At 41.7% G+C, this 26371-nt stretch overlaps 1 protein-coding gene across 6 annotated transcripts in view; it reads left to right on the top strand.

Moving 5' to 3' along the window:
- The window catches only part of cobl (cordon-bleu WH2 repeat protein), a 70909-nt gene that overhangs the window by 3217 nt on the left and 41321 nt on the right, over nucleotides 1–26371 (top strand). For 2 of the 6 annotated variants that reach the window (XM_085366261.1, XM_085366267.1), the window contains exons 2-7: nucleotides 11034–11228; nucleotides 14626–14836; nucleotides 16571–16799; nucleotides 19020–19064; nucleotides 19719–19807; nucleotides 20087–20158. In XM_085366261.1, the coding sequence (XP_085222387.1) occupies nucleotides 11034–11228; nucleotides 14626–14836; nucleotides 16571–16799; nucleotides 19020–19064; nucleotides 19719–19807; nucleotides 20087–20158 (841 nt within the window). Of the gene's footprint in view, nucleotides 1–5336; nucleotides 5609–11033; nucleotides 11229–14625; nucleotides 14837–16570; nucleotides 16800–19019; nucleotides 19065–19718; nucleotides 19808–20086; nucleotides 20159–26371 lie in introns of those variants that run through there. The other 4 variants (XM_085366262.1, XM_085366263.1, XM_085366264.1 and 1 more) reach the window with 4 other exon arrangements.

Here is a 26371-nt window from a genome sequence, read left to right as displayed (position 1 = left end):
GCCACGCTGCCTGTCCTGTTCTATGTGGATGTCTGTGTGAGCTAATAAGTGATGTATATGAAGAGAGGTCTCGCCTAGCTACAGTCAAAAACGTTCGTTACTTTGAAGTTGTGTCCGCTGAACTCAAATGCCATTCTTACTGTTTGACTGTTTGCATAGCATTTGAATGCCATTTGTGTTGCACACGTATAGATAGACTAAGAGTAATCTAAGCTAGCATACTGTATGTCTTTTCCTAGCTGGTGTCTCAGATGATTTTAAGACAGAAGCAGACGTAACCTTTCCAAACCTCACACCCACTTCATAAAATATTAAGGTTCATGTGGTCGGCCACTAGCTCAGGGCTGCTGACTAAGGGAGTTCCCTTCTTTTTGTCTTTGCTCGGAAGCCTATACAGTGCGCATATTTAGCAAAGGGCGTACATGGTAACAGCTGGACGTTATTTTTATGATGAGTTAAATTTAACTCATGAAAGCTGAGATGGGAGAGAGAGGGTTGCGTTTGAGGCTATGCGTTGTTGGCAGTAGTGCAGTATGTATCTGGTAATGTCTGCATCTAGCTCTCAGGCCATCCCGTTTAAAATAGAGAGGGTGTGGATGCAGTGCTTCTGCAAGCCTGTTCAGCACACGCTGATGGAATATATTTGCTCAAAAGCACAAGACTGGCATATAATCTTTATGTGAAGTAGTTAGCTTATTAATTAAATTAACTGGAAGTGCTACTCCTTTAATTAACAACAACAGTGCATTTTACAAGGCCAGGCACAGTAGGATGAAATTAATCGGTCCTTGGGCAGCGCACTATCAGGCAGCACTTATGCTCATAAGATAGTTACTCCAGCACAATGCTTCGTTATATCAGTGACATTTCAGACATCTAGACTGGCCCTATTTATAAACTATCGTGATCCTTTGGTTCACTACATTATCCACTCTGTTTTCTTCCACTTGTCAACCTCTGCCCCCACCCTCCCTCCCCTGCAAAAAAAGCACTAGCAGACACCTTACAACAAAGTAGTGCTTGTATATTTGACAGTATCTACAGTACACTGTATCTGCCTGTATTATGCAGCTGTTATGCACTGCTCAGATTTATTTCTGGAAGCCTGCTGTCATATGTTAGTCTCTGTGGTATGTGTGTTTGTCACAGAGGAAGACAGACGGACTGCATGTGTGTGACTAAAGCTGGGTGGATTCATCTAGCTGATGTGATAAAGCAGAGGAGTGTTCAATGTGATAGATTTGCACATGTTTAACCTTGGAATGTTTCTCCCTGCTTTTGCCTTCATTGCAGAGAAAGATAAGAAATAACCTGTAATCATATCAGTAATTTACCAACATGTGACATTTTTAAGCTATTATTATTAAACACATAAAGGGTATCAGAAGGGAGCGCATGCAGTCTTTTTTCACCTTAGGCAAACCTTCCTTTAAGGCATGGCTTTCTGCCAAAAGTTATGAATGAATGCTTTTGTACTTTCTCCCCACAAATGCTGTGATAATATTTCACTTTTCAGCTTTTCTGAAGCTTTTCATTGATTTGTGTTATATATTTATATTTTTTAATTTTTGCTTCTTCTTTTCTTCCTGTCACTCCAGCAGGAGTTCTCTCTAATTGAACAAGCAGCAGCTTAGGGAATAGAGAATAAACTAATTATTATTTCCTGCTGTTGTTCCTCTACATTCCACTCTTTGCTCCACCCTTATTATTCCCTTTCCCCCTGTTCCCCCTCGACACAAGGCTTTGTGCCACCTGAGATTCCCTCTTCTCTCTCTTTCTTACTAACCATTTATTGTCTTTTTTTGTTCTCTTACTTCTGTTGGTCTGTTTGCCACCCGTGAGCTTTACCACAATGTAGCTGGAACACAGTGAAATGCCCTTGGGAACAGGCCAGTTAATAAATGTTCAAAAAAGACCAAATAAGAAAAGGAAAAAACTGGCATGATTTTTCCAGCTCTGCAGACAGTCTGTTAAGTCAGCTTCCTGTTCCTGTATTTGGAGAATTGTGGTTGTCTTGGTACATGTTTTGTGCTAAACTGTTTACAGCATGTCTCTTAGTCACTGGTCACAAGCAGACATGATAACTATATATGTCAAAAGAGATGAATACAAAAAAGAGGGTTGATGTGTAGTGGTGCTATCCACAGTAGGTGGATTTTTCTCTTTAGTTGTGAAATAAATACTCTGGGTTGTGGTTAAATCGTTGGTGAAATTACATCCTACGTCCTAATCATTTTTTCCTTGAGGTCTTCCATGAGGTCAAGGAATGACGTGAAGCAAAAATCAAAAGGAGACAGACGAATACTTTAGCAGTGCTAAACGCGTGCACATGCAAAAGGCTGTGGTGAATTTGTGATGTCCCAAAGATCACTCAGAGACAGCTGTAAATATTTTGTCCTGTGCATTCTTGCCATGTTTTATGCAGGCTATAAAAAACATCAACTTTTAAAAAAATATTGTTTCCCTTACATGCTAGAAATAGCAGCGAAACAAAAAGGTTGTTACAATACGAATAGTTGCTCTTGTCCATACTTAAATATAAATTAGCACCAGTCTAACTGTAGAAAATAATTGTTACATTTATAAAATATTGATAACCTTTAAATGTAGCTAATGCAGTGGGATGGTATTATCCTTTTGTAAAAGCTGGTCTGGTACATCCTGTGCTCAAGCACTGAACCAGCTTTGATTAGCATTTAAAGAATTTAAGCAGGACTGCCTTTTAGATACCTCATGTCCTTTCAGTCCGTCCTCTAAGAAAAAAAAAGACAGTTTGACCACAACCGTGGATTACTGGTTGCTGGTTCCATCTGAGGTTATTGCGTTAGCTAACTGTTTAAGAGTGTAAGCAACCTAATTGATCCCATGAGTAACAAATCATTTAGCACCTGCGGTGTTGTGTGTGTGGTGTGTGTGTTCTTTTTTTTTTTGTTAATCTCCCACGGGTTATTACGGTCTCTGCACACATGTTGATCAGACTCTGCAGAGCCCTAACTTGGTTCTTTTGGAGAAGTCAGGACTTGATAATCAGGTAAATTAAAGTTTCATACAAGTTAAAAATATTAACACTGGAGCCTCAGACTATTTGCAAATTCAGGGCTATTTATAATATGTAATAAGGTTACAGCTTGTATGCAAATTTAGTGAAATATTTTGCATTTGGGCAAATGAGACAGTAAAACCGGATATGATTTATCAGTCTGAGGAGAGCTAATGATTGTATGCTGCCTGCAAGCCTAGACCATTATTATGGCAACACATTTGTTTGTATGTCTGTTAAGAAAATCAGAGGTTCAAAAATAAATGTTGACATTTTTTCATTTGCTTCTCTATGCTTTGTAATTTTCACTTTGCTGTAGTGAGAGGGGCAGCGGTGAGACTGTGAATATAGAGGATGAAGCTGGCATTTCCAGACTTGACATTGAGATGCGGTGGGGGTTAAGCACATTGATAGTAATATGAGCATCAAGACATATGCTGAATTAGAAGGTTTTGTGACTAGCAACTGCAAACAAATGCTTTACTTGGCTCATATGTCCAATTTCAGTCTCCCACACTCTGTCTCTTGTTCACTGGTGTTTCTCCGGGTCACTCACCCTGGGTGTGCATGCCTCTCCAATCCACAGCTGCTACTGGACTAAGATCTGCCTTCTTTTGCAGTCAAGTGGTGTAAATATAGGTTGCCATGGGGACACCATGACACTCAAAGGGTATGCTGACTAGATGCATGTGTGGAGGGAGAACCTGAGTGTCCCGGATGTGTGCTGCACACTCTGTGTCTATTGCGTAATCAGGTGAAAACGTAAGTCTGACTTTTCAAATGTGTGATTACTGGACAAATACATGAAAGAAATATAAATGATTAATTCTGATAAGACATACAAAACATAAAAATATTTTTTGTGCTTTATCTAGATTAAGCTTAATGTTTTTTTCTTATAAATTAAATGTAAAAGAATCCTTTTTTAACAGATAAATAAAGAAGTGTGCCAGGGATCCTGCAGTAGCCTTTCGGCATATGGGTCACCTGCTCAACCCACTCAAAAATGTGTTTTGATGGTTCTGATAGAGGATAATATACTAGGGTCATGCACTAGTATATTTGGATATTGGGTTGATAAGATCTTGGAACGTGGGACCATTTACTCAGTGTTTCCCTGACAAATAAGGATAAATGATACATTGTCTAACCTTTATTTCTCCCCTATTTAAAAACAAAGTGAAGGTGGTCTCCAGTGTGTATTTAGTATTATGCAATCTTTTTATCAAACAGGAATAATCTTAACTCTGACGTACACATTGGCAGTGTTTACATTTTGTAGTGTAATATGTGTGCCACCACACAAAGTCATGCCTTAACATTCAGTCACGATTTAACCCAAGTGTCTTGATCAAGATTGAGCATAGTAATATTCAGGTTATAGAAGAGGTAAAGCATGTTTTCAAATATTTATTTATGTGCCTTCTGGTAAGTTTTTATAGCTGCCCACATGTTCTAATTTCAGATGCACCGTAGACTGGAGCCCGGCTGATGCTGAGGGTTAAAAACTTCTGACATTGCTGTATAAACCAATAATTATTTTATATATGTGAATACATTGCTATAGACTTCTTTTTATTAGAAGGGAAACTGATGTGTACTCCTGTGCAGAAAGTATTGTGGACGAATTTTTTAAAAGAATTTTAATAGAGGCCAGCAAAAGAAATCCATCCTTGTTAATGCTGTTTTGTCAAGTAAAATGAACTATCCATTAGTAACCTTTTCTGTGTGTGCAGGTGTGTATGTGTGTGAGCATTGTAACTTAGTCTCTTCAGCAGCACTTACTGCCCCCCTGTGCCAGAGCTGGGTTTCCTTTTGCGTTGCGTTCCTTGGTGCTTCTTTACTTTCCCACTCTTTCTCTCTGTTTACGCTCATTCTAACTCTGTGGGAGACTAGGCTTCTTCTAAAGGAGTCTTTGTACATGTTTGAGCGAGGAAAAGCGAGAGAGAGAGAGGGAAAGGGAAATGTTACGGTGAGACAAACAGCAAGCGAAAGAGAGAGGAGGATACTAGCTGCCTGTGTTAAGCCTGGCCAGGACCCAGTCCCACAGTTCCACAGAGCCCTGTGCTGTTTACCTTAAAAGACTCAGACTTAACAGGAAAATGCAAAAAGTCTCTCACAGTTACAGGTCTGTAAGTCTGCTCTTTCATCACTACACACAGTTTTAGGTGCGTATATAGTCAGAGATTTTCTAGTCAATAATTAGAAATGACGTGCACTGTGATTCCAAAAAGTGAAACATTCTCACTGCACTGGATAATGAGTCAATGACTCTATGAGCCCTTTGGGCGCGAGTTAGTTGATATGTGACGTAGCTGTTAATGGTTAACTTTAGCCAGGTTAGAGTCCACTCACTGTGCTATGTCCATGTGCAAACGTCCTTCATTTTGCTGTCTTTAAACTGGGCAGGGATAACGTCGAGAATACTGGATTGAACAACTTCGGAGTCTACAATTAAATGCTTACACTGATTCTTCGGGGTGTCTCCCGAATCCTTGGAACGAGAGTTAAACAGTCTGATATATAACACGTTCGGAACACTTAATCAGCACAAGGACTGTTTTTGATGTGAGTGGGATGTTTTTTCTTTTCTTATCCAAGGCTAATACTTGAGAGAGTGAGTGTGTGCTTAATCATATGGCACTTGTCATTGCTGAGAGAATGAACTGTTTCATTTCTGTCTAATCAGCTGTGTGTGTCAGGGCAAGTACAGTTTATGTTTAGCCGAGGTCAAACACACAAGAAGGAGCTTGTCATTGACATCTGTCACAGTGCTCACGAGGAGCTGTGTGGCTGGAGTATGTTTTGCATCTGCGTTTGTTTTTTTAATTTGTGATTTTCATAAAAGTATTTTAAAGAGATTCAATGATGCGTGGTCTGCACCCTGGCTCATTCAGTACTTTATGGCTTCCTTTATTTCTGTTAAGAAAAAACCCCCCAATAGAATTTCTAATTTTCTCAACGCTGCTACAGTTCTGTCAGCCCAATTTTGTATTTTGTATTACTGTTTATAACATTGTTGATTCATATGTTCAGATATGTTTATAGATTCTCCTCAGGGGTGGAATGAAAATGAATGAGGGGTAGAGCAGGGCGATATGACCAAAAATATTTATCACGATATACATTTGAAAATTTACGATAACAATATAACTGACGATATAATTGACACTAGACAAAATACTTTACAACTCCACAACTTTATTAGTGCAAAAAAACCAAAAACCCATCAATGTATTTTCACATAAACAACCAGCTGTTTTTTATGTGCATTAAAGTTATATAAAAATGTAACAGTGCAAATTCCTTGCTGACAGTTTAATCAAAAGGCATTTCCAGTGGAAACTGGCCGACATATCCTCAGCATAACCATGTATAATATCCACAAAACTTAAAAAGAGGTTATACACACACAATACGGTAATATTATGTTGAAGCACAGTACGTATCACTCCGCGAGGCTCCTGCCTACGATGCCGTAATGCTCCGACAATCCATCAAGCGGTGCGGCTTCGTAGCTTAGCAAAGTCGTACTAAAACATTTGACAGATTTTCGAGCGCCGTGTACATAAAATCGTTTAGAGGTCAGTAAACACAACCAGAATTCATACATAAGGCACACGGGATTATAAGGGGCACTGTCGATTTTCAGAAAAATCAAAGGATTGATTTTAAGTGTGTCGTATTGTCCAAACAACACGGTAATAACGACGGCACGCTAGCATGTTCTAGCAAAAACAGTGCTTTGTTGTGTATCTGACGGACGAAAACTAAACCAGTTGCAGCATTTTTACAAACCAGTTCTGGTTCATCCGTTTCATTTAACGATCTGTTTTCGCTTTTCTCATTCTACGTCACCGCCATGTGCGTATGTAAACGTAGGCACTGCGCATGTGCGTTTTACCCATATTCTATCACGATATTTCATTTTCCTATCATTGCCCAACATTAATACCGGTATTACCGTGAACGGTATGATATAGCCCAGCCCTAATGAGGGGTGTTGTTTCTGTCAAAGCAAAGATGTTAATTTGCCTTTGGAAAGCTGTTTGATAGCAGGCATTGATTGTAGGAGTGTAGGAGTGATATTAAAGAGGCAATAGACCAGATAGTGTCACAGGCTGGGTCTCCGACCCAGCACTCTGAGTTTTCTTTGTATTTTTTGATATGTTATTAGTTTGTGTTATTTCCTATTTGCCTTTAGTTTAGGCAGTTATTGTTCCTGGGTTTTCTGTTTGAGTTCTTGCATTATTCATCACGTATTTGGTATGTTAAGTTTGTATTGTCATGTCTAGTTTTAGTGTTTCCTGTTTTATTCTGACAGTGTCATGTGTTCTTTGGTCATTGTATTTAGTTTCACTCCTCCTGGTCCTGTCATTTAGGTTTATGTCAGTCAGCTGTTTCCCCCATGTGTCTCCACTTCCCCTGATCACCTCATGTATGTATTTAAGCCCTCTGTTTTCTGCATGTCATTGTCGGGTCGTCTGTTTATTCTCACCAGAGTCATAGCCTGTTTATTTTTCCACCTCGGTCATAGTTATAGTTTTTGGTCTTAGTACCTTTAGTGTTTTGTTTCTTAGTGTTTTGTCAGTTCAGTGTTTTGTTTCTTAGTGTTTTGCCTGTTTGCTTTGGTCTCTTGGTTCATTTCCTGCCGTCATCGCAATAAAGGTTCACTTTTCTGTTAATCATTACTATTCCTCGTCATCATCTGCTTTTGGGTCCTGTTTCCGCACACATCGGCGCACCCCGCCGTGACAGAACGAACTGACCAGTCATGGACCCAGCAGACTCTGCTCTCACCGAGTGTCTGGAGGAGATGGCTCATATCCAAGCGATCCTCAACCGCGTCCTCACAGCGCCCGATTTGAAGAGCAAGCTAGTAATGATCAACGCTGCTGAAGCTATTATGGAGAGGGATCCCCGCCTTCTCCAGCTCCCGGACTCACCTGCCATCGTTGATGCCTTTACGAGGATAAAGGAGATGCTGCAGGCCCAGGGACTGTCGAGTCAGGAAATGGCTTCCAGCACCCACCAGTCACAACAACCCCACAATCAGTCATCTCCATTGCTGCCTCCGGAACCTGAGTGTGTTCGTGTCGGTTCGCTGAGATTCGCCGCAGCGTCACCACCTCTCAGCTCACCAGTTTCCACGCCCTCATCACAGTCTCGCCATACTCCTGTCACAGTTCAGCGCGAGGAAGCGCCGCACACCATAGACTTGGACGACGACGAGCGCCAGTCTATATTCTGCGCTCTCTTGGAGGAGGAGCTCCGGTGGAAGCCGTGGCTCATTCCGGAGCACGAGCACTCTTTCCGGGGAACTCGACTGGCTCTCGGGGGACCTCGGAGTTACCAGGGACTTCCACCCATCGCTCCGCCGTCTTCCACTCCTAAGAAAAAGCGGCGTGCGCGCCACCGACGCTCCGTATCACAAACGCAAGTGAGTGATTACATTTTGGCTCCTCATGTTTTCTCTCAGGAAGTTGTTGAAATTGACACTACTTTTCCGGTTAATGAGCCCGGCTATACAGAGACTGTTTGCCCTGGAAAAGCTAGCCATCAGGCTCAGCTAAGCTGCTGTGGTACTGCTATCCAGGCCGGTCTGGAGCCAGAGACGGAGGTACAGCTGGTGCGGCCAATTTCAGTGTCAGCCGGAGGGCCCGGGGAGCCCGTCCGGCCTCATGTTTCGTCTGCTGGAGGTTCAGGAGAACCCAGCCAGCTTCATGCTTCATTTGCTGGAGGTTCAGGAGAACCCAGCCAGCTTCATGTTCTGTCTGCTGGAGGTTCAGGAGAACCCAGCCAGCTTCATGCTTCGTCTGCTGGAGGTTCAGGAGAACCCAGCCAGCTTCATGCTTCATCTGCTGGAGGTTCGGGAGAACCCAGCCAGCTTCATGTCTCGTCTGCTGGAGGTTCGGGAGAACCCAGCCAGCTTCATGTCTCGTCTGCTGGAGGTTCGGGAGAACCCAGCCAGCTTCATGTCTCGTCTGCTGGAGGTTCAGGAGAACCACATCAGCCTCGCCATGTCCAGCCTCACGCCACGTCTGCTGGAGGGCCTGAGGAGCCCGTCTGGCCACCTTCTGCTTCACCACCTGTGGCTGCCTCACTGTCACCTGGTTCTGCCTCTGCTACGCCAGGACCAGCTCCAGCCTGTGCTTCGTCAGCCGCAGCTCCAGCCTGTGCTTCGTCAGCCGCAGCCTCAGAGTCTTCGTCCTCGCCTGGTCCGTCCTCGTCAGAGTCTTCAGCCTCGCCTGGTCCGGCCTCGTCAGAGTCTTCAGCCTCGCCTGGTCCGGCCTCGTCAGAGTCTTCAGCCTCGCCTGGTCCGGCCTCTGCCTGTGCTTCTGCTACGCCTGGTCCGGCCTCTGCCTGTGCTTCTGCTACGCCTGGTCCGGCCTCTGCCTGTGCTTTAGCGTCACCTGGTCCTGTGCCCTCCAAGCCTCGGCCGGTACGCCTGACACTTGGGCGCCGCCGCCGCCTTCCGCACGGCCGGCCGCCTGAACTGTTTCTACGCCGTTGCCGTCCGCACGGTCGGCCCCCTGAACGGTTTCCATGTCGCCACCATTGCCGTCCGCACGGTCGGCCCCCTGAACGGTTTCCATGTCGCCACCTGTGCCGTCCGCACGGTCGGCCCCCTGAACGGTTTCCATGTCGCCACCATTGCCGTCCGCACGGACGGCCCCCGGAACTGTTCGACCATGGACTTCTGTGCCGTCGGCCTCCGGGCCGGCCCCCTGATCACATGAACTATGATTTTCTGGACCGTCACCCTCCGGGTCGGCCCCCTGAGGAGTCATGAACTGTTCCCTGCGCTCCTGTGATTTTGATGGACGTTTTGTTTTTGGTTTTTTTTTGGCCTTGTTTCTGGCCCTCCGTCCTGGACCCCCACCGCCCGCCCTTGGTGGGTTGTTTTTGGTTTTGTTTTCGGGCGTCTGGAATCCGCCCTTAAGGGGGGGGCTCTGTCACAGGCTGGGTCTCCGACCCAGCACTCTGAGTTTTCTTTGTATTTTTTGATATGTTATTAGTTTGTGTTATTTCCTATTTGCCTTTAGTTTAGGCAGTTATTGTTCCTGGGTTTTCTGTTTGAGTTCTTGCATTATTCATCACGTATTTGGTATGTTAAGTTTGTATTGTCATGTCTAGTTTTAGTGTTTCCTGTTTTATTCTGACAGTGTCATGTGTTCTTTGGTCATTGTATTTAGTTTCACTCCTCCTGGTCCTGTCATTTAGGTTTATGTCAGTCAGCTGTTTCCCCCATGTGTCTCCACTTCCCCTGATCACCTCATGTATGTATTTAAGCCCTCTGTTTTCTGCATGTCATTGTCGGGTCGTCTGTTTATTCTCACCAGAGTCATAGCCTGTTTATTTTTCCACCTCGGTCATAGTTATAGTTTTTGGTCTTAGTACCTTTAGTGTTTTGTTTCTTAGTGTTTTGTCAGTTCAGTGTTTTGTTTCTTAGTGTTTTTCCTGTTTGCTTTGGTCTCTTGGTTCATTTCCTGCCGTCATCGCAATAAAGGTTCACTTTTCTGTTAATCATTACTATTCCTCGTCATCATCTGCTTTTGGGTCCTGTTTCCGCACACATCGGCGCACCCCGCCGTGACAGATAGATTAAACAGCTCCAAAAGGCTCAGAGATCTTGATAACCAAAATAATCATCTTGGCGTGTCTGTAGTTTGTTATGTAATCTAAATGAAGGGAAGGTTATGTCATAATCAGAAACAGAAAGATAGAAAAAAAGTCAACATTAGTATTCCGGCTGCCCCTGATGTGGTAGCAGTGGTTTGTATTCATAGGCTGTCATGTTGTGCAACTGACTGAACTTCAGAAAAAAAAACAGTAATGATTCAGAGGAAACAGACATTTATAATATATAATTTGTTTGTATAAAAATAAATATGTCATTAGGAAATTTTAAAGTATTGTATCATATGAAAAGGATGGCCTGAAAAAGAAAAAATATTCTTATTTGTGTATCTCTCCAACTTTCATCACCAAGAAGGAGGATGAAGGCCCATGCCCCACCTCCACCACCGGCCCCTCAACCCGCTCCACGCCATATCTTCAGAACCACTACACCTGATGGGGGAGGGACATCAGGCATGGAGGCCAAGGAGAACATCCTGAGGGCCACAGTGGATTTACAGTTAACCCTGCCACAGGGCAACCAGATTTATGTGACTGAGGATGGAAGGTGAGAAAAACAGGCCCACACAAGCACATATCAAACATAGTTTTGATTTGTTCATTTTATTGTCACATGTGTCATGACCAAAAGTTTTGCCCATTAATCTCATATTATTTGACTATAAAATCTTCATATATCTGTAGCTATTTTATTATTTATATCTGGAAATACAAATCGAATCTAACCTTAGTTTATTGTTAGTTCTGCGATATGATTCTATAGGTTGATCTTCATTCAGTCACCAGAAAAACTGTATGTTTGTTGCTCCTGTGCATGTTTTGTTCGCTGTGCCAGCGGGGCCTTGTTGGGGGGTTCCATTCCAATTTCCAACACAAGCTTTTTGTCCCAGAGAGTCAGTGGCTGACCTGCTAGTGCTCTCTGTCCCTAATGAGGCAATTGTCTCTAGGGCAGAAAACTGGGGATGTCTATCTTGTATAAAACAACAAGAGACTCTTTTAATAACTATAGAGAATGTATCACCATCAGATGCCTCTGTATGCTCATCACCAGAAAAACTATGTATCATATTATTGTCATAGAGGCTTTCTAACATGCAAAACTAGTATAATAGAAGAGGGGCCTGAAAGCTGAAGGCTCTGCCCCCCATTCCACTTTTAAATATTGCACAAACCACGGGTTGTTATGACACTATGAAGGTAAGACCTTGTATGACCTTCTATGTTTAATAGAAGATGGTCATATTATGATCAATGCTGCTTAAAACATCAGAACCTGTTGCTATGACTGTCACGGTCCTGGGTCTTTTGACCCAGCGTTTTGAGTTTTAGTATATGTTTAAGCTCTTCAGGTTTTCTAAGTTCATTTTTTATCATGCCTAGGTTGTTCTAGATCTTTGTTATTAGATTCCCCTTGTGTCTTCCACCCCTGTTAAGTCTCCCTTGCCCTTCATGTGTTTCATGTCTGTGTCTTACGTTGTCAAGTTCAGGTTGTCATGTCTGCGTCTTATGTTTCCTGTTTTATTTTGAAGAGGTCTTGTGTTCCTGTGTCTAGTATTACTCTTCCACTGTGACGTCGTTATGTTCATGTGTGTCAGCTGTTTCCCCCATGTGTTCCCACTTCTCTCATTAGCCTCCTGTGTGTATTTAGTCTGTGCCTTCTCATTCAGTCTTTGTCGGATCATCTGCGTTTTCCCTTGCCATGTCCTGCTTTCAGGTTTTCCTCACCACATTGCCATGTTTAGCGTTTCCCTATGTTTTCTACTTGCCAGGGTTCTTCATGTTCTTCAACCTAAACCCCAGTTTAGGTTATTGCTTAGTTTGCATTGTTTTCACCCTTTTATTTTGTACTGTTCTGCCTGCTTTAATAAACAGTTCATCATCAGTTAAGTTTGAGTTTGAGAATGTCTGCACCTGGGTCCTCTCTTCGCACGCCACGCAGTTTGCCTCGGCAAACTATGACAATGACAAAGGGGTAAACACAAATCATTCATACAAAGGCTCATTCACTATCTCCACCCTAAGGTCAAAGTGCAGACTCCTCATAGACTTATATCACCTGTTATATTCTATAGTGATAGTTAGTTAGTGATTAAATTCAAGGACTAAAAATAGCACATACAGGAATGTGCCAGCACATTGCAACATATAATTTTATCTTGTTTATAGTTATGGGCTTGGGACTTTTTAGTTTTATGTTTTGTGAACTTAAAAGACAGACTGTCTCATCTAAACACATTCCAGTCATGACTATACCAGAGATGACGTAATTCTCTACTTTTAAAATAAGCGAAACAGTGGTTGAATAAAGATATGGCATATCTTTGCATTCTTCTGATCTCATAAACTTCAGTTATCAATGTAAAGTTCCAGTCTTTGTTTGTTTTTTTACTTTCATTCCTGCCTTATTAATCCTGTGATTAAGGGAAGTTGTGCCTCACAAAGGACTCAGAAACTCTCAGAGGCTTTGCTCTAGTTGACGCACCTTTGCTGCTCTCTTAAAGCACAAACTTATTTTACAAAAGTCGAGTAGTCATGTTAAATAAACATGATCTCACTATTGACAAAATAAAACAAGCTTTAGGATATTTGCTATAATCAATCACCACGAGCAGGTTTATTTTGTAGGATTTAAAAATAGTGAAAAATGTGGTGCAGATATTGCACTAGGCATTTACAATGCAGGCATGATAGTATATGTTATTACTGAATTAATACTGTTGCTTAGGCAGTTAGTTACTTATTTAGTTATTATCTGGTTGTGTGTTTTTGTTGTCATGCTCCTATTAATATTATTATTACACCTAATATATTATTTTTATGACCGCAGTGTCACACTTCATGAATGATCTACATGCCCTGTGCACCCTCGTAATGTAATTTGTCACACTTTAAATATCTACGATAGGTACTTGAAACTACAGCTTAGTAATGCTTGACCATAACATGGTTAAAAATGACCCTATGTGAACCAGGGAGGTATATATTCAGTGCTAGAGTAAATACATAGAAAAAAATAGAGTAAATACTTAGAGATAGTCATTATGTTTTGGCATGTTTTGTATGAAATGAATCTCGAGAAGCACACCATACACTGGGTCTGTTTTTGGTTTTAGTTGCAGTCTGCATCCATGTGTTAGTGATTGTCAATGGTGCTCTTTGTAGCAGTATCTCTCTCAGTTCTGTCATCTGATCTCTGTTCCCAGAAAACATTGGAGACTGTTTCTAGGTTTCTTTATGTGAGGATTGACAAGTAGTACTATAGGCCTCCACATGAGTACCGCAATCCAAACAGGCACACAAAGCAATGGGCATAAGTGAATGACAGAGGTATTATTTTTTATGCCCAGTGCTTTGTCACTACCTTTTTTGTAAAGACTCTTAGATGGACTGCACAGGTGAAATCTTCAGCAACCACCTTACCTTTTATAGAGCATATGGACGCGCTCAGGTTTTAGTTCTACTTCACATACAGTGTGTTATTTTTCAGTCAGAGTTTGGCAAAATTAAACAATAACATGGATTTTTGTAGGGGTTTAAAATGGATAAGAACATTCTCAGAAAAAGGTGCTACTAATATACAATCAACCTCAAATGAATGAAAAATATTTGTACAGAAAGAATTAAGATGAAGGCAATGTTTTGATGTTCATATTTAAATCACTGCTGCTGTCATTGTATCTGTATTTTGTCTGTGGAAATGGCTTAGATCAAAATACCACCCATTGTTTCATTGAAGTGCATCAAGTGAGAGTGTGGCATTGTTTCATTCCGTTCTCTTTACTTCAGCTAAGCTTCGAAGACTTTGTAACCCTAGCTTTTGTCCTGCCTCCCTTTCTTCTCTTCTCATCTCCTTCTGCATTTCTTTCTTAAACACACACACTCACACACACATACACACACACACTTTCCCTCTCACTCCTATTATCTCTCTCTTTCCCTCTCAGTAAAGCACTGATGGATCTGCTGGTCGAGCTGTGTAGTCGCTACCACCTGAATCCAGCTCTGCACACTTTGGAGGTTCTGTCTCCTGAGGGCCGGTCTTTGGGCTTCAAGCCCAACGCACTGTTGGGCTCCCTTAACGTGGCCTGTGTGCTTATCAAGGAAAAAGTGTTGGAGGAGAAAGTGGCGCGCAGACCAGCACCCAAAGTGCCAGAGGTGAGTTGCAGTGGATCCTGACACCTTGAGCCACCTCCTCTTTTGTCATATGTGCTTTATATGTTGGACTATACTGTTACAGCATATTTAAAACCTGCAAATGTTTTCTTTTTTATGCCTGGCTTGGATTTGTGTTGTTTTGATTGCACAAAGGGTTATCTCATGTTTTTACAAATCAAATTTGCATTCACTGCAAGTCTTATGTAATGCCTGTCCCTCTCTGCCTTTTATCACTGACCACTGGCAGAAAGCATGGCCAGTGAATCCTGTAAGGGCCATTTCTAAGGTAGGAAGCTGGTTGGTATTAAACTGGCCAGCAAGTCCCTTATTGGAGTTTATAAACTGATTTTAAGTCTAGTGTGCTTTTTCTGCCTTACTGTCTGTCTGGATGTTTTATTCTATTCAGCATCAATCTCTTTCTCTCTGCCTTTTCTTGTCTTCGCCTTCACTCTCCTCCTACCGTTTGAATATTTGATGAGTACCTTACCTTTAGTTACCATGCATTATTTCTCTGCTCTTCTCAGGACTCACTGGCTGCTCTCTCTCCCTTTGACCCCACCTGGCCATAGGCCAGAGGCTGACACTGTTTCAGACAGCACTGTCAGTCATTGGTCTTCTCTGTTTTATCTCACATCTTCTCATTATGTAACCAATTTCAACAGCTCAAATTAAATAGCTTGTTTCGATTGCCAGTGTATTGGATCCACCCAGTAGTCTAATATGTTAGCCCAGGAATAAAGTCTACGGTTATGGAAGATATCGTTCACACTGCTATTGAAATGTTTTTTGTTGATATGAATGGGGTGTTCAAAATGTTAGAAACAAAATTCAGTAAAATGCAAACATTTAAAATTAGTGTAGTACTTATAAAATTGTCAGAAGTAAGGAATCACAATACTTTATTAATCCTTTAGGAAATTATGTAACTAAATTGATTAACTGAACAATAGTTAGCGATAAATAAACTGTTTGTCCTTTCCCGATGCACCAGAAAAACTACACGGAAATGGCTACCAGTAACAAATATGTCAGTTTTGCACCTTATTTTAATATTACATTACACTATCAGTTACCTGTTTTGGTTGCTAATTTGATTATTCTTGGTTAGGAAAAATTGCTTCAGTCACAAAGATGGGAAATTTATTTTTGTCTCCATTTAACCTTCCGATAGTCTCGAGTATTTCAACCATCTATCTAGTGACCATATTAGCAGAAACATTAAAATATACCCATGTCACAGGCTTAAAATACTGTTTATTTTGGAAAACCTATGACCATCAACCTGAACATTTTCATATATAATGGGTAAATTATAACAACTTAGCACCTCTTCCACAATTTGCTGATAAGCTTGGTACATTCACGAAAGAGGCTGCCAATAGTACTGTGGTAGAATTGTGCTTTCTTTTATTGTTATTTCTTTTTCTTTATTATTGCAGTGTCATCCTCTGTGTGTTCTCCTCTACTTTTTATATTTTTAAACCAAAATATGCTATTGTACATCAATCAGAAATATGACTATATTTAAATATATTTATATATATATGTATAAATATTAGTTAAGTATGTCTTTTAGGCTAGCATATTTTATCAGTCAGTTAACTTTGTTGTATTTTTTCCCTTAACTACATCATCCTTTTTCTTGACTTGATGATTCATCCTTGATTAGCTCTTAATGTCATCCAGCTGTTTGCGTGTCTAATTTTCTCCATCATTTTCCCCTCTGTGTATCAGAAAACTGTGCGATTGATGGTGAACTATCATGGCAACCAGAAGGCCGTAGTACGGGTGAACCCCTTGATATCGCTCCAGGCTCTGATACCAGTCATCTGTGACAAGTGTGAGTTCGACCCTACACGTGTCCTGCTGCTGAAGGATAGCATCAGCCAACGAGAGTTACCGCTGGACAAAACTCTAGCAGAACTCGGGATCAAAGATCTCTACGTACATGATCAGAGGCTAGGTAAGCCTGACCTCATTTCTCTTTGCTCTTTGTGAAATATGTCAAATTTCTGTTAGTATTGTTTTCCCAGTAGCACGCAAGATGATACAGATCCTAAGCGATGATACTTTTTTCTTTTGATTCTTTTAATGTGGAAATATTTATTCATTAATCTGTGTAATGCTATAATGGAGAAGCTGCACAATCTCACAGTCAAACGTATATACATATCATATCACACACATATCACTAACCATATTTACATGGCTACAGTCTTTGTAATGGCTACATTGATCAGGAAACAGGAGAAGGAAGACAGGATGGCATTTTTTTTCTCTGGATTTGATTTTTAATAAAAGGTTTTTCCTCTCTGTTTTTCCATCGGTGAACCATGTCGGTCAGGCAAAATTTTATCTGGGGCTTGTATGGGAGGAACGCAGAGGGAAAAGGTGAATGGAAGATAAGAGTTGATAAGAACGTACTACCTTGTGACTGTAAATGTAACAGCAGTCAGCTACCTGTCATAATAAATAAAATAAATAAATAATGATAATGATAAAATGAACTTGAGCGACTTTAAAGTTATTAGGAGTTTACAGAGGTTTCACAGAAATGGAGCTAAGGTCTGTTTTCAGAATCAGAATACGTTATTAATCCCTAAGGAAATTATGTTTACCAAATTATTTCCCAAAGGTTTCTACACAAACTGGAAGACTTGTTGCCACCACAGAAGTTGAAAGAATATATGTTTAAGGCACTACTGACGAGTTACCCCTCTGTTATTTTGTCTGTAGGTACAGGTTAGCATAGACGGGTTAGCATCCTATATTCAGTAGATACATCTGTTATAACTGTCTTTGAGAATAAATCTCAGTTGTTCAATTTTCACATTGTTTAGATAAACTCTTAATCGGGTTCCTTAATAATTGTATTTTGTTTTAGATGTCGCTGAAATGTCTGTGCCATCTATAATGTTGCAAATCTTATATATCTAAGCAGACACAGATTGCCAGATTAGTTTCCTGAATGTGGCTAAAGTCTACAGTACTAGTACCGGTAACCCTCCTTCCTTCCAGGTTAGCGTTCACGCTCCTGTGCTGCATGTGGTTACACATCACTTTGGTTACGTGGTTATATGCCACTTTACTCTGACACCACAGACGTACAACTGCTCATCGTTTTCTTCATCAAAGTACTGTGCAGCCGTGCTGATTTTTGCATCTGTCAGCTGCTTGCTCTCCACCTTGCTCAAATGCACTATGTCTAAAACAGAGAGAAAGAGGGTTGGAGCCCTCTGTCCGTGCTGTAGCCCCAGTTTTTTGCAGGTCGCATAATAACATTAGGTGACTGCTGTTGTAGAAAAAGAGCGTTTAAAATTCTAGGGGACTTGTTAAGCACATACCTAAATCTTACACATTTCACCTCTAACTCCAGTCACTTTAAAGCAAGTGTCTGTACATATATTCAAAATTGTATTAACTTTTTAAAAGATAAAATAATGCTTTGCTCTGCTGAATAAAACTATCTGGTAAACATAGGATGTAACACTTAAGATGATGATGTGAAATTTAAGCAGACAAAGGATGTTAGCGTGGATACTGGTGTGTGCTTTGGCTTGCCCTGCTATTGTCTCACAGTATCTGCTGTTATCCTGTCCATACAACGGCTGAAATAGTGAGCTTTTATGAATCATGTACGGCCTTTGTATTAATACATAATTCATGTAGTATGAAGTTATGGTTGTTTACTGCGCGATTATCCACACCCACTGGTATTTATAGTTAAAGGTTCTCTTGTGATCTCACAGTAAAAACGTGTATTTTATCACTTAAGTGATGTGACAAGGGAACAGTAGAACATTATGTCACTTTTATGGTCAAGCACTCTTGTGCAAGATTTTGGTAATCAACAAGGCCACCCAGTTTCCCTTTAAATGTTTCTTTCTCAGCATTTGGTATGCTAAAAGGTTTTTGGTAAATTGTAGGGTTCGAATCCTTTCCAAATCACCGCGTCATGTTTTCAGTTACATTTTACACAGTCCTACCCTTTTGAACATAGTAGTAATGTAGTTTACTTTCATTATTATGAGGCAATTATACAAATGACTTCCTCTTGTGAATCAGTAGTTACGTAGCGCATCGGCTGTGCTGTGACACAAAAGCACAAGCACAGCCGCTCTGTCATGTAGATGAGTTATCCATTAATGACGTTTGTGTTTTTAAACTTTATCATGTTTTACAGCTTTCCAGCCTAAAATGGCTTCTGCCCCTGCACTTAACTACACAGGTATTAGACGTATATATTGTGTGTCTTAGCGTTGGCACCATTCAAATACATGTGGTTGTTTAACCCAATGTATCGCTGCTTGCTTATTAACCCTGCATTGTTGCTGCATTGGATATTAACCATTAACCAGCCATATTAAAAGAAATCATTTGTTGCTTTATGTACTTTTTTTTAACCTGCGTGAACATCAATGCCTTCAATTTTTAAAGGCTTTATTAATAAATTGGCTTGCTTCTGCCTCGTTTCAGAACCCAAATCATGAGTATTAGCCCTTAAATGTTTGATAGTTAGTTTACCTTCCCTCTCAGTCCTTGAGTCTGTAGTTTTATCACGACACATTCTTACTTACTGCTTAGCTGATTATAAAAGTTGGGTAGAGGTGAACCTGAGGAAAAGCAAAGCTGCAGCTCCCTCTTCTGAGCAAAACTGGAAGGTTAATTTATTGCTTTTAAAACAAAGGTATCTGTTTGGAGTAATATTTAGAGTTGACTGACTGTTAAAAAAAAAACTATTTTTTTCTGTTAACCATATGTTAACCTTTTCGTTAACCTTTGCATGCAGAAAAAACCATGTCTTTCCCTTTTTCTTTCCTCCCTTTCTTTAATTATAAGGTGCTTACATTACTTTCCTCCTGCTCTTGTTTTACTTTTTTAGACTTTGTTCGCTCCAGTACTGGCAGTTTGGACAGACCAGAAAAAAAAGGCCTCCTGGGTATCTTCCAGTTCAACAGGAGGAAATCCAAGGTGAGACTCATTCCTGGGCAATATGCTGTATGTGTGCAGGAAGTATGTCTGAATTATTAAATAAGAAAACAGCATGGACATCATTATAATTCTGCCCTTAGTTTTTGCATTTAATTATTTATACAAGTATCATTAGAAAAATAATAGTGTGAAGTAATTTACAAACTAACCTTTAGCATCATACTTATAGGCCATTCATACTTAACTGATAGCTGAGGCAAGCTAAATGCATGGCTGAATAGTTTGATGCTGCATGTTAGTTGTGCCTTCCGTTTGCAGACAGAGACAACATCTGTGGACATGGATGACTTTGATGATAAAATAATCCAAAACACTGACACACAATCCTGTGTAAGTACGTCTAACAATTTTTACAATGTCCAGAAGGGAAATAAAGCTCTCATCTTAACTTGTTACTGAAGCCGTGCAATCCCATACGGTGTTCCAGTTATTCTGTATAACTGGAACATAATACAGACTGCTTCTATGGACAGACTGCTGTTTGTGCAAACTGGGAACATACCTTGGAGCCAGTGGCTTTTACCTTAAGTTGTGTGCATCATCATTGCTTTATTTTTTTAATATAAGGGATTTTCAAAAAATGTATCAAAATAAACAGGAGGACTTTAGCTTTGAAGCCCTGCGACAGACTGGCGACCTGTCCAGGGTGTACCCCGCCTCTCGCCCTATGACAGCTGGGATAGGCTCCAGCGCCCCGGCGACCCTGAAAAGGATGAGCGGAAGCGAATGGATGGATGGATGGACTTTAGCTTTGAAACAAGCATTAGCAATAGAGCAGCACTGCTAGTACTATGCCATCTGTGTCCTTTGTCATCACCTTTAGTGCTTGATTTTGGATTGCATTTAACATTTTACTGACTTACACAGTTAAGACTATTGAAAGCTTCCTGTTGGTGCCTCGGGGTAAATTGTCCTGCACGAGTTATATGTAGCAGTAGTCATAATAGCAGTAATTTAACATGTCAACAAATACAAGATAAATGTGGATGTAAGTTGCCTTGTTACGTGCAATAAAACTGTCTTTTGACAAGGGCATATGTTGTGCCTGGTATTTGCATGAGTAGATAACAAGGACCCATGGCAAGTTTGTGTTTAAGACCCACAGTCACAGTAATCCATCCATGCCTGTGTCACCAAAGCCCGTCACTTTGGCCGATAATTTATTCGTTTTAATGGAAATTTTTAGTTGTTTCAGCTTTAAAAAGTAGTTCTGCAATAGAAACCCAACATTCCCTTATGACCAACAACTTGATGACACTGCAGGACAACAAAAAAACTTTTAGCAGAAATAAATCTCCTGTAGATCCAGGCTTACAGACAGGAGAAATCTAATACAGAACCAGTTGGGGTGAAGGGAAGTAGAAGGAAAAGACAAAAGAGGACCAGAGAGAGCTGTTAGAATGAAGACCAAGCACAAACTATGGTGCAGAGAGACTAGATTATTTCAATGCAGTAATGTGTGCCGATGTCCTCCAGAGGGCAGTCATTCTATAAGATTAGTCAGCAGACTCTCAAGCATCTGTTCATCACAGGTCTTTATCAGTGCAGTTCATAACACCATTACATTTTCTTTTAAGCAACCATCATCCATCTCTTTACTTCTGCATCTGAGCACTAATTTGGTAGTACGTATCCAATTTGGATACATATACATACATATATATCTAAAATCAGCTCAAATGTTTATATATATATATATATATATATGTATACAAATTTGAGCTGATTTTAGAATCTGAATATGATAAACATCAGTAACATAATGTAAAAGATTTTCCTCCAAGATTTCTCTGCAGTATATCCAGATGCACATTTAGACGCTGCATTTAGCAGCACTGAAGCTGTTATAGCTATAACTAAATCAATGGCATTTGATTACATTAGCCTGCCTGCCTCCCTCCTATTCAGTACACTGCTTCTCTAAGCTTGCCCTTGACTCCACCCTTCCAACTTTGTGTCTACTGCTTAATACTGAGCATTATTAACATTATCTTCTTCTTTTCCTTTTCCAGCCAGTCCTCTTTGTCCTTTTTTTATTCTCTTCGTTATCTTTAATTATTTCTTAAAGATTTTGCATATAGGGATCACAGTGTAATTAAAAGGAAAAAAGTCAGCAGACTATGAATTAAACATCAAAACTGTTATAGACACAGCACAACTCATTTACTTTGCTGAAACACTGAAAAGTATGAAAGACAGCTTTGTTGGATTGATTAATAATTCTTTTTTTTTCTACTGGACTTTAATGCAGCTTTTTTTTTCCCTATGATTGTTTCTCAGCCTGGGCAGTTTTTAGACCACACGCATGCATTTGCACACACCAGAAAACACACACCCACAGAGTGTTATCAACCCAAAGGCATCACATTACCCTACCTTGGCTACATTAGCACTAAAAGCCCAGCCTCTTATCTCTAATTGTTCATTAGGGGCTAAACTACTGTGTGTGTCAGTGTAAGTGTGTGTGGTCATAAAACATTAGCATGGTCAAATAGCGTTATGTCTGGGAAGACCTCATTCTAAAGCAAACTCACTTCTAAAAGTTTTTTTTTAAATATGCAGTATTTATTTGTTCTTAGCTTTTTAGGGAGTGGCATTGCTTAAGTTCCTCTAATACAGTGGTTCTCAAACTTTTTTTGCTAGGCCCCCCTTTGTTTTACAAGAAAAATGTTCGCGCTGGTTGGTTTGGAAACATATTTGGCGATGCTTCATCTCCTGCTTTGCGTTTGTGTGGAAGCCCCGTCAAAAACCTGTCAATTATGCTAGCGGTGTCCAAGCGTTTTTTTTTTTTTTTTCATACTGCTCTTAGATCCACTTGCCACTGATCATTGTTCTTTTAGGTTGCATCCTTCTCCCATATGCTCTTCCAATACTGCTCCGTCTCCAGCCTTGGTGACGCTGTTCTTATATTGTTCCCTTGCTATTGAGAGTACACCTTGGATGTGTCCGTGCAGAACAGCTGGTTTATTCTCCTGCCTTCTATCTCTCTGCTATACCTTTTCAAGTGGTTAGCCAAGGCTGTGAGTATTTGCTTGGCAGTTTCTAAGGCGTCAGATATGGGCAGCTTGCTGTTTGCAGTAGGAATTTTCCTTAGTGCTGCATTCACATCTTCTAGTAGACTTTCAGAGGGTACTTCATGTAGTCTTGGTAACCAACTACAGAGGGTCCAGGTTTCCAGTTTCACCATGATCCTCTCGTTCTGGTCAGCTACGCTCGCACTCAGTGCTCCTTCTTCCATCGTACTTGGGGCCTGGTACTCAATCTCGGGTGGAGGTAATATCTCCCGCCTGACTTGTTGTCCTGGCTCTCCCTTGCCATAGCATTTGTGCTATATACCTTATGGATCTCTAGCTGTGAAAGCAGTTCCTTCTACTCAATGTTGGAACACCAAGCTATTAGTTGTTTCTCTGTCAGTCTGCTGGGTATCGAAGGTTCCATAGGTTCCACATCCTAGTCAAGTAACCTCTTCTGCTGGAAACGGAGTAGCATTCCAACAGGGCCCTGTTCTTATTTCCTTCAAGCTCGGGTCCTACCAGAGCACTTGGAGCTTGAGGGTCCTGTGCAGTATCTTAGCTGTTCCTAGGACTGCGCTCTTCTGGACAGAGATCGCAGATGTTGTTCCTGAGATCTGCTGGAGCCACTCGCCTGGCTTGGGAGTCACTGCACCTTGTGCTCCAATTACCACTGGGACCACTGTTGCCTTCACCCTCCACATCTTCTCGAGCTCTTCTCTGAGCCTTTGGTACATCTTCAGCTTCTCGTGTTCCTTCTTCCTGATGTTGCTGTCATTCGGTATCACTACGTCTATCACTACAGCCGTCTTCTTCTGCTTGTCTATCACTACTATGTCCGGTTGGTTAGCCACCATTTTGTCCATCTGTATCTGGAAGTCCCACAGGATCTTAGCTCAGTTATTCTCAACCACCCTAAGAGGCGTCTCCCATTTTGATCTCGTATACTTCTTAATATACAATACAATACAGGTTTATTTGTATAGCACATTTAAAACCAAGGGTATACCAAAGTGCTTCACAATAACACAATAAACAGTTAATGATAACAAAACCAGTAAGTCATTAAAACAAATTAGATTAAATGAAAGACAGAAGCATTAAAAGATAGAAGTAGGGAAAATTCAGAGTATCCAGAAAATGTCAAAATGAATAATGATACAGCAATTAGTGAGAGGTAAAGTTTAGCATGTATATATATATATATATATATACATATATACATATATACACACACACACACACAATACCTACAACCACGATTACCGACACTAACAAGCTGATCTACAAAACGGCAGCAGTGATCAGTGAGATGCTTGGCTACAAGTTGAACAGCAACAAGAGGCAGTACCCTCCATGGAGAAGGAGGCTAGAGGGCAAGATCAAAGTAGCACGGAGGGAGGTTAGCCAACTAACGGAGTTGCAGAAAGGTGCGACAAAGAAGGTGCATAAGAAATACAGCAAGCTGTCCATACCTGAGGCCTTGGAAACTGCCAAGCAAAGACTCACAGCCTTGGCCAGCCGCTTGAGGAGGTACACCAGAGAGATAGAAGGCAGGAGAATAAACCAGCTGTTCTCCACAGAAGCAGCAAAGGTGTACTCTCAGTGGCAAGGGAACAATAATAATAAGAGAACAGCACCACCAAGGCTGGAGACGGAGCAATACTGGAAGAGCATATGGGAGAAGGACGCAACCCATAACGGCAATGCTCAGTGGCTAGTGGATCTGAGGGCAGACCATAGCGACCTCCCTGAACAGGGTCCAGTAACCATCATAGTGGCAGATATCCAAGAAAGGGTCTCCAGTATGAAGAGTTGGACAGCACCAGGGCCCGACATGGTTCACGTCTACTGGCTAAAGAAGCTGACTGCACTCCACGAGCGTCTGGCAGCACAAATGAACCAGCTGCTAGTTAACGAGAGACACCCGGAATGGCTAACTGAAGGTCGGATGGTCCTGATCCCCAAGGACCCCAAGAAGGGACCGGTCCCCTCCAACTACCGACCAATAACCTGCCTCAGTACTACATGGAAGCTCCTGTCAGGCATCATATCGGCTAAGATGAACAGGCACATGGGTCAATACATGAGCGGGACACAGAAAGGAATTGGCAAGAATACCAGAGGCGCAAAACACCAGCTACTGGTAGACAGAACAGTCAGCCGAGACTGCAAGACCAGACTGACCAACCTGTGCACTGCCTGGATTGATTACAAGAAGGCCTATGACTCAATGCCCCACAGCTGGATACTGGAATGCCTAGAATTGTACAAGATCAATGGGACCCTAAGAGCTTTCATCAGGAACTCAATGGGGATGTGACGTACAACACTAGAGGCCAACTCCAAGCCCATAGCACAAGTCACCATCAAGTGCGGGATCTACCAAGGAGATGCTCTGTCCCCACTGCTGTTCTGCATAGGCCTGAACCCCCTCAGTGAGATCATTAACAAGACTGGCTACAGATACCGACTACGGAACGGAGCAGTTGTCAGCCACCTCCTGTACATGGATGACATCAAGCTGTATGCCAAGAGTGAACAAGACATCGATTCACTGATCCACACTACCAGGCTGTACAGCAGTGACATTGGAATGTCGTTCGGACTGGAGAAGTGTAGTTGGATGGTAACAAAGAGAGGGAAGGTAGTCAGAACTGAGGGGATCAGGTTACCAGAAGGCAACATTGCAGACATAGAGGACAGTTACAAGTACCTGGGGATCCCGCAGGCGAATGGGAACCATGAAGAGGCCGCTAGAAAAGCTGCAACCACCAAGTACCTGCAGAGGGTCAGGCAAGTCCTGAGGAGTCAGCTGAACGGTAAGAACAAGATCCGGGCCATCAACACGTACGCCCTGCCCGTGATCAGGTACCCTGCTGGGGTAATAGGCTGGCCAAAGGAGGAGATAGAAGCCACTGACATAAAGACAAGAAAGCTCCTTACCATGCATGGAGGGTTTCACCCCAAGTCCAGCACCCTGAGGCTGTACGCTAAGCGGAAGGAAGGGGGCCGGGGACTGGTGAGTGTCAGCACCACAGTCCAGGATGAGACAACGAACATCCAAGAATACATTGGGAAGATGGCCCCAACTGACCGAGTGCTCAGTGAATACCTCAGGCAGCAGAAACCCAAGAAAGAGGAGGGAGACGAGGAACCATCATGGAAGGACAGGCCCCTGCACGGTATGTACCACTGGCAGATAGAGGAGGTGGCTGATATCCAGAAATCCTACCAGTGGCTGGACAAAGCTGGACTGAAAGACAGCACAGAGGCACTAATCATGGCAGCACAAGAACAAGCTCTGAGTACAAGATCCATAGAGGCTGGGGTCTATCACACCAGGCAAGACCCCAGGTGCAGGCTGTGTAAAGATGCCCCAGAGACAATCCAGCACATAACAGCAGGGTGCAAGATGCTAGCAGGCAAGGCATACATGGAACGCCATAACCAAGTGGTCGGCATAGTGTACAGGAACATCTGTGCCGAGTATAACCTGGAAGTCCCGAGGTCAAAATGGGAGATGCCCCCA

The sequence above is a fragment of the Diplotaxodon limnothrissa genome, linkage group LG11, assembly GCF_057381915.1.
Source record: "Diplotaxodon limnothrissa isolate DT_005_m linkage group LG11, D_limnothrissa_male_GT1.1, whole genome shotgun sequence".
Taxonomy (NCBI): Eukaryota; Metazoa; Chordata; class Actinopteri; order Cichliformes; family Cichlidae; genus Diplotaxodon; species Diplotaxodon limnothrissa.
The sequence above is the reverse complement of the archived record's forward strand: the minus strand, read 5'-3'. Positions and strand labels throughout refer to the sequence as shown.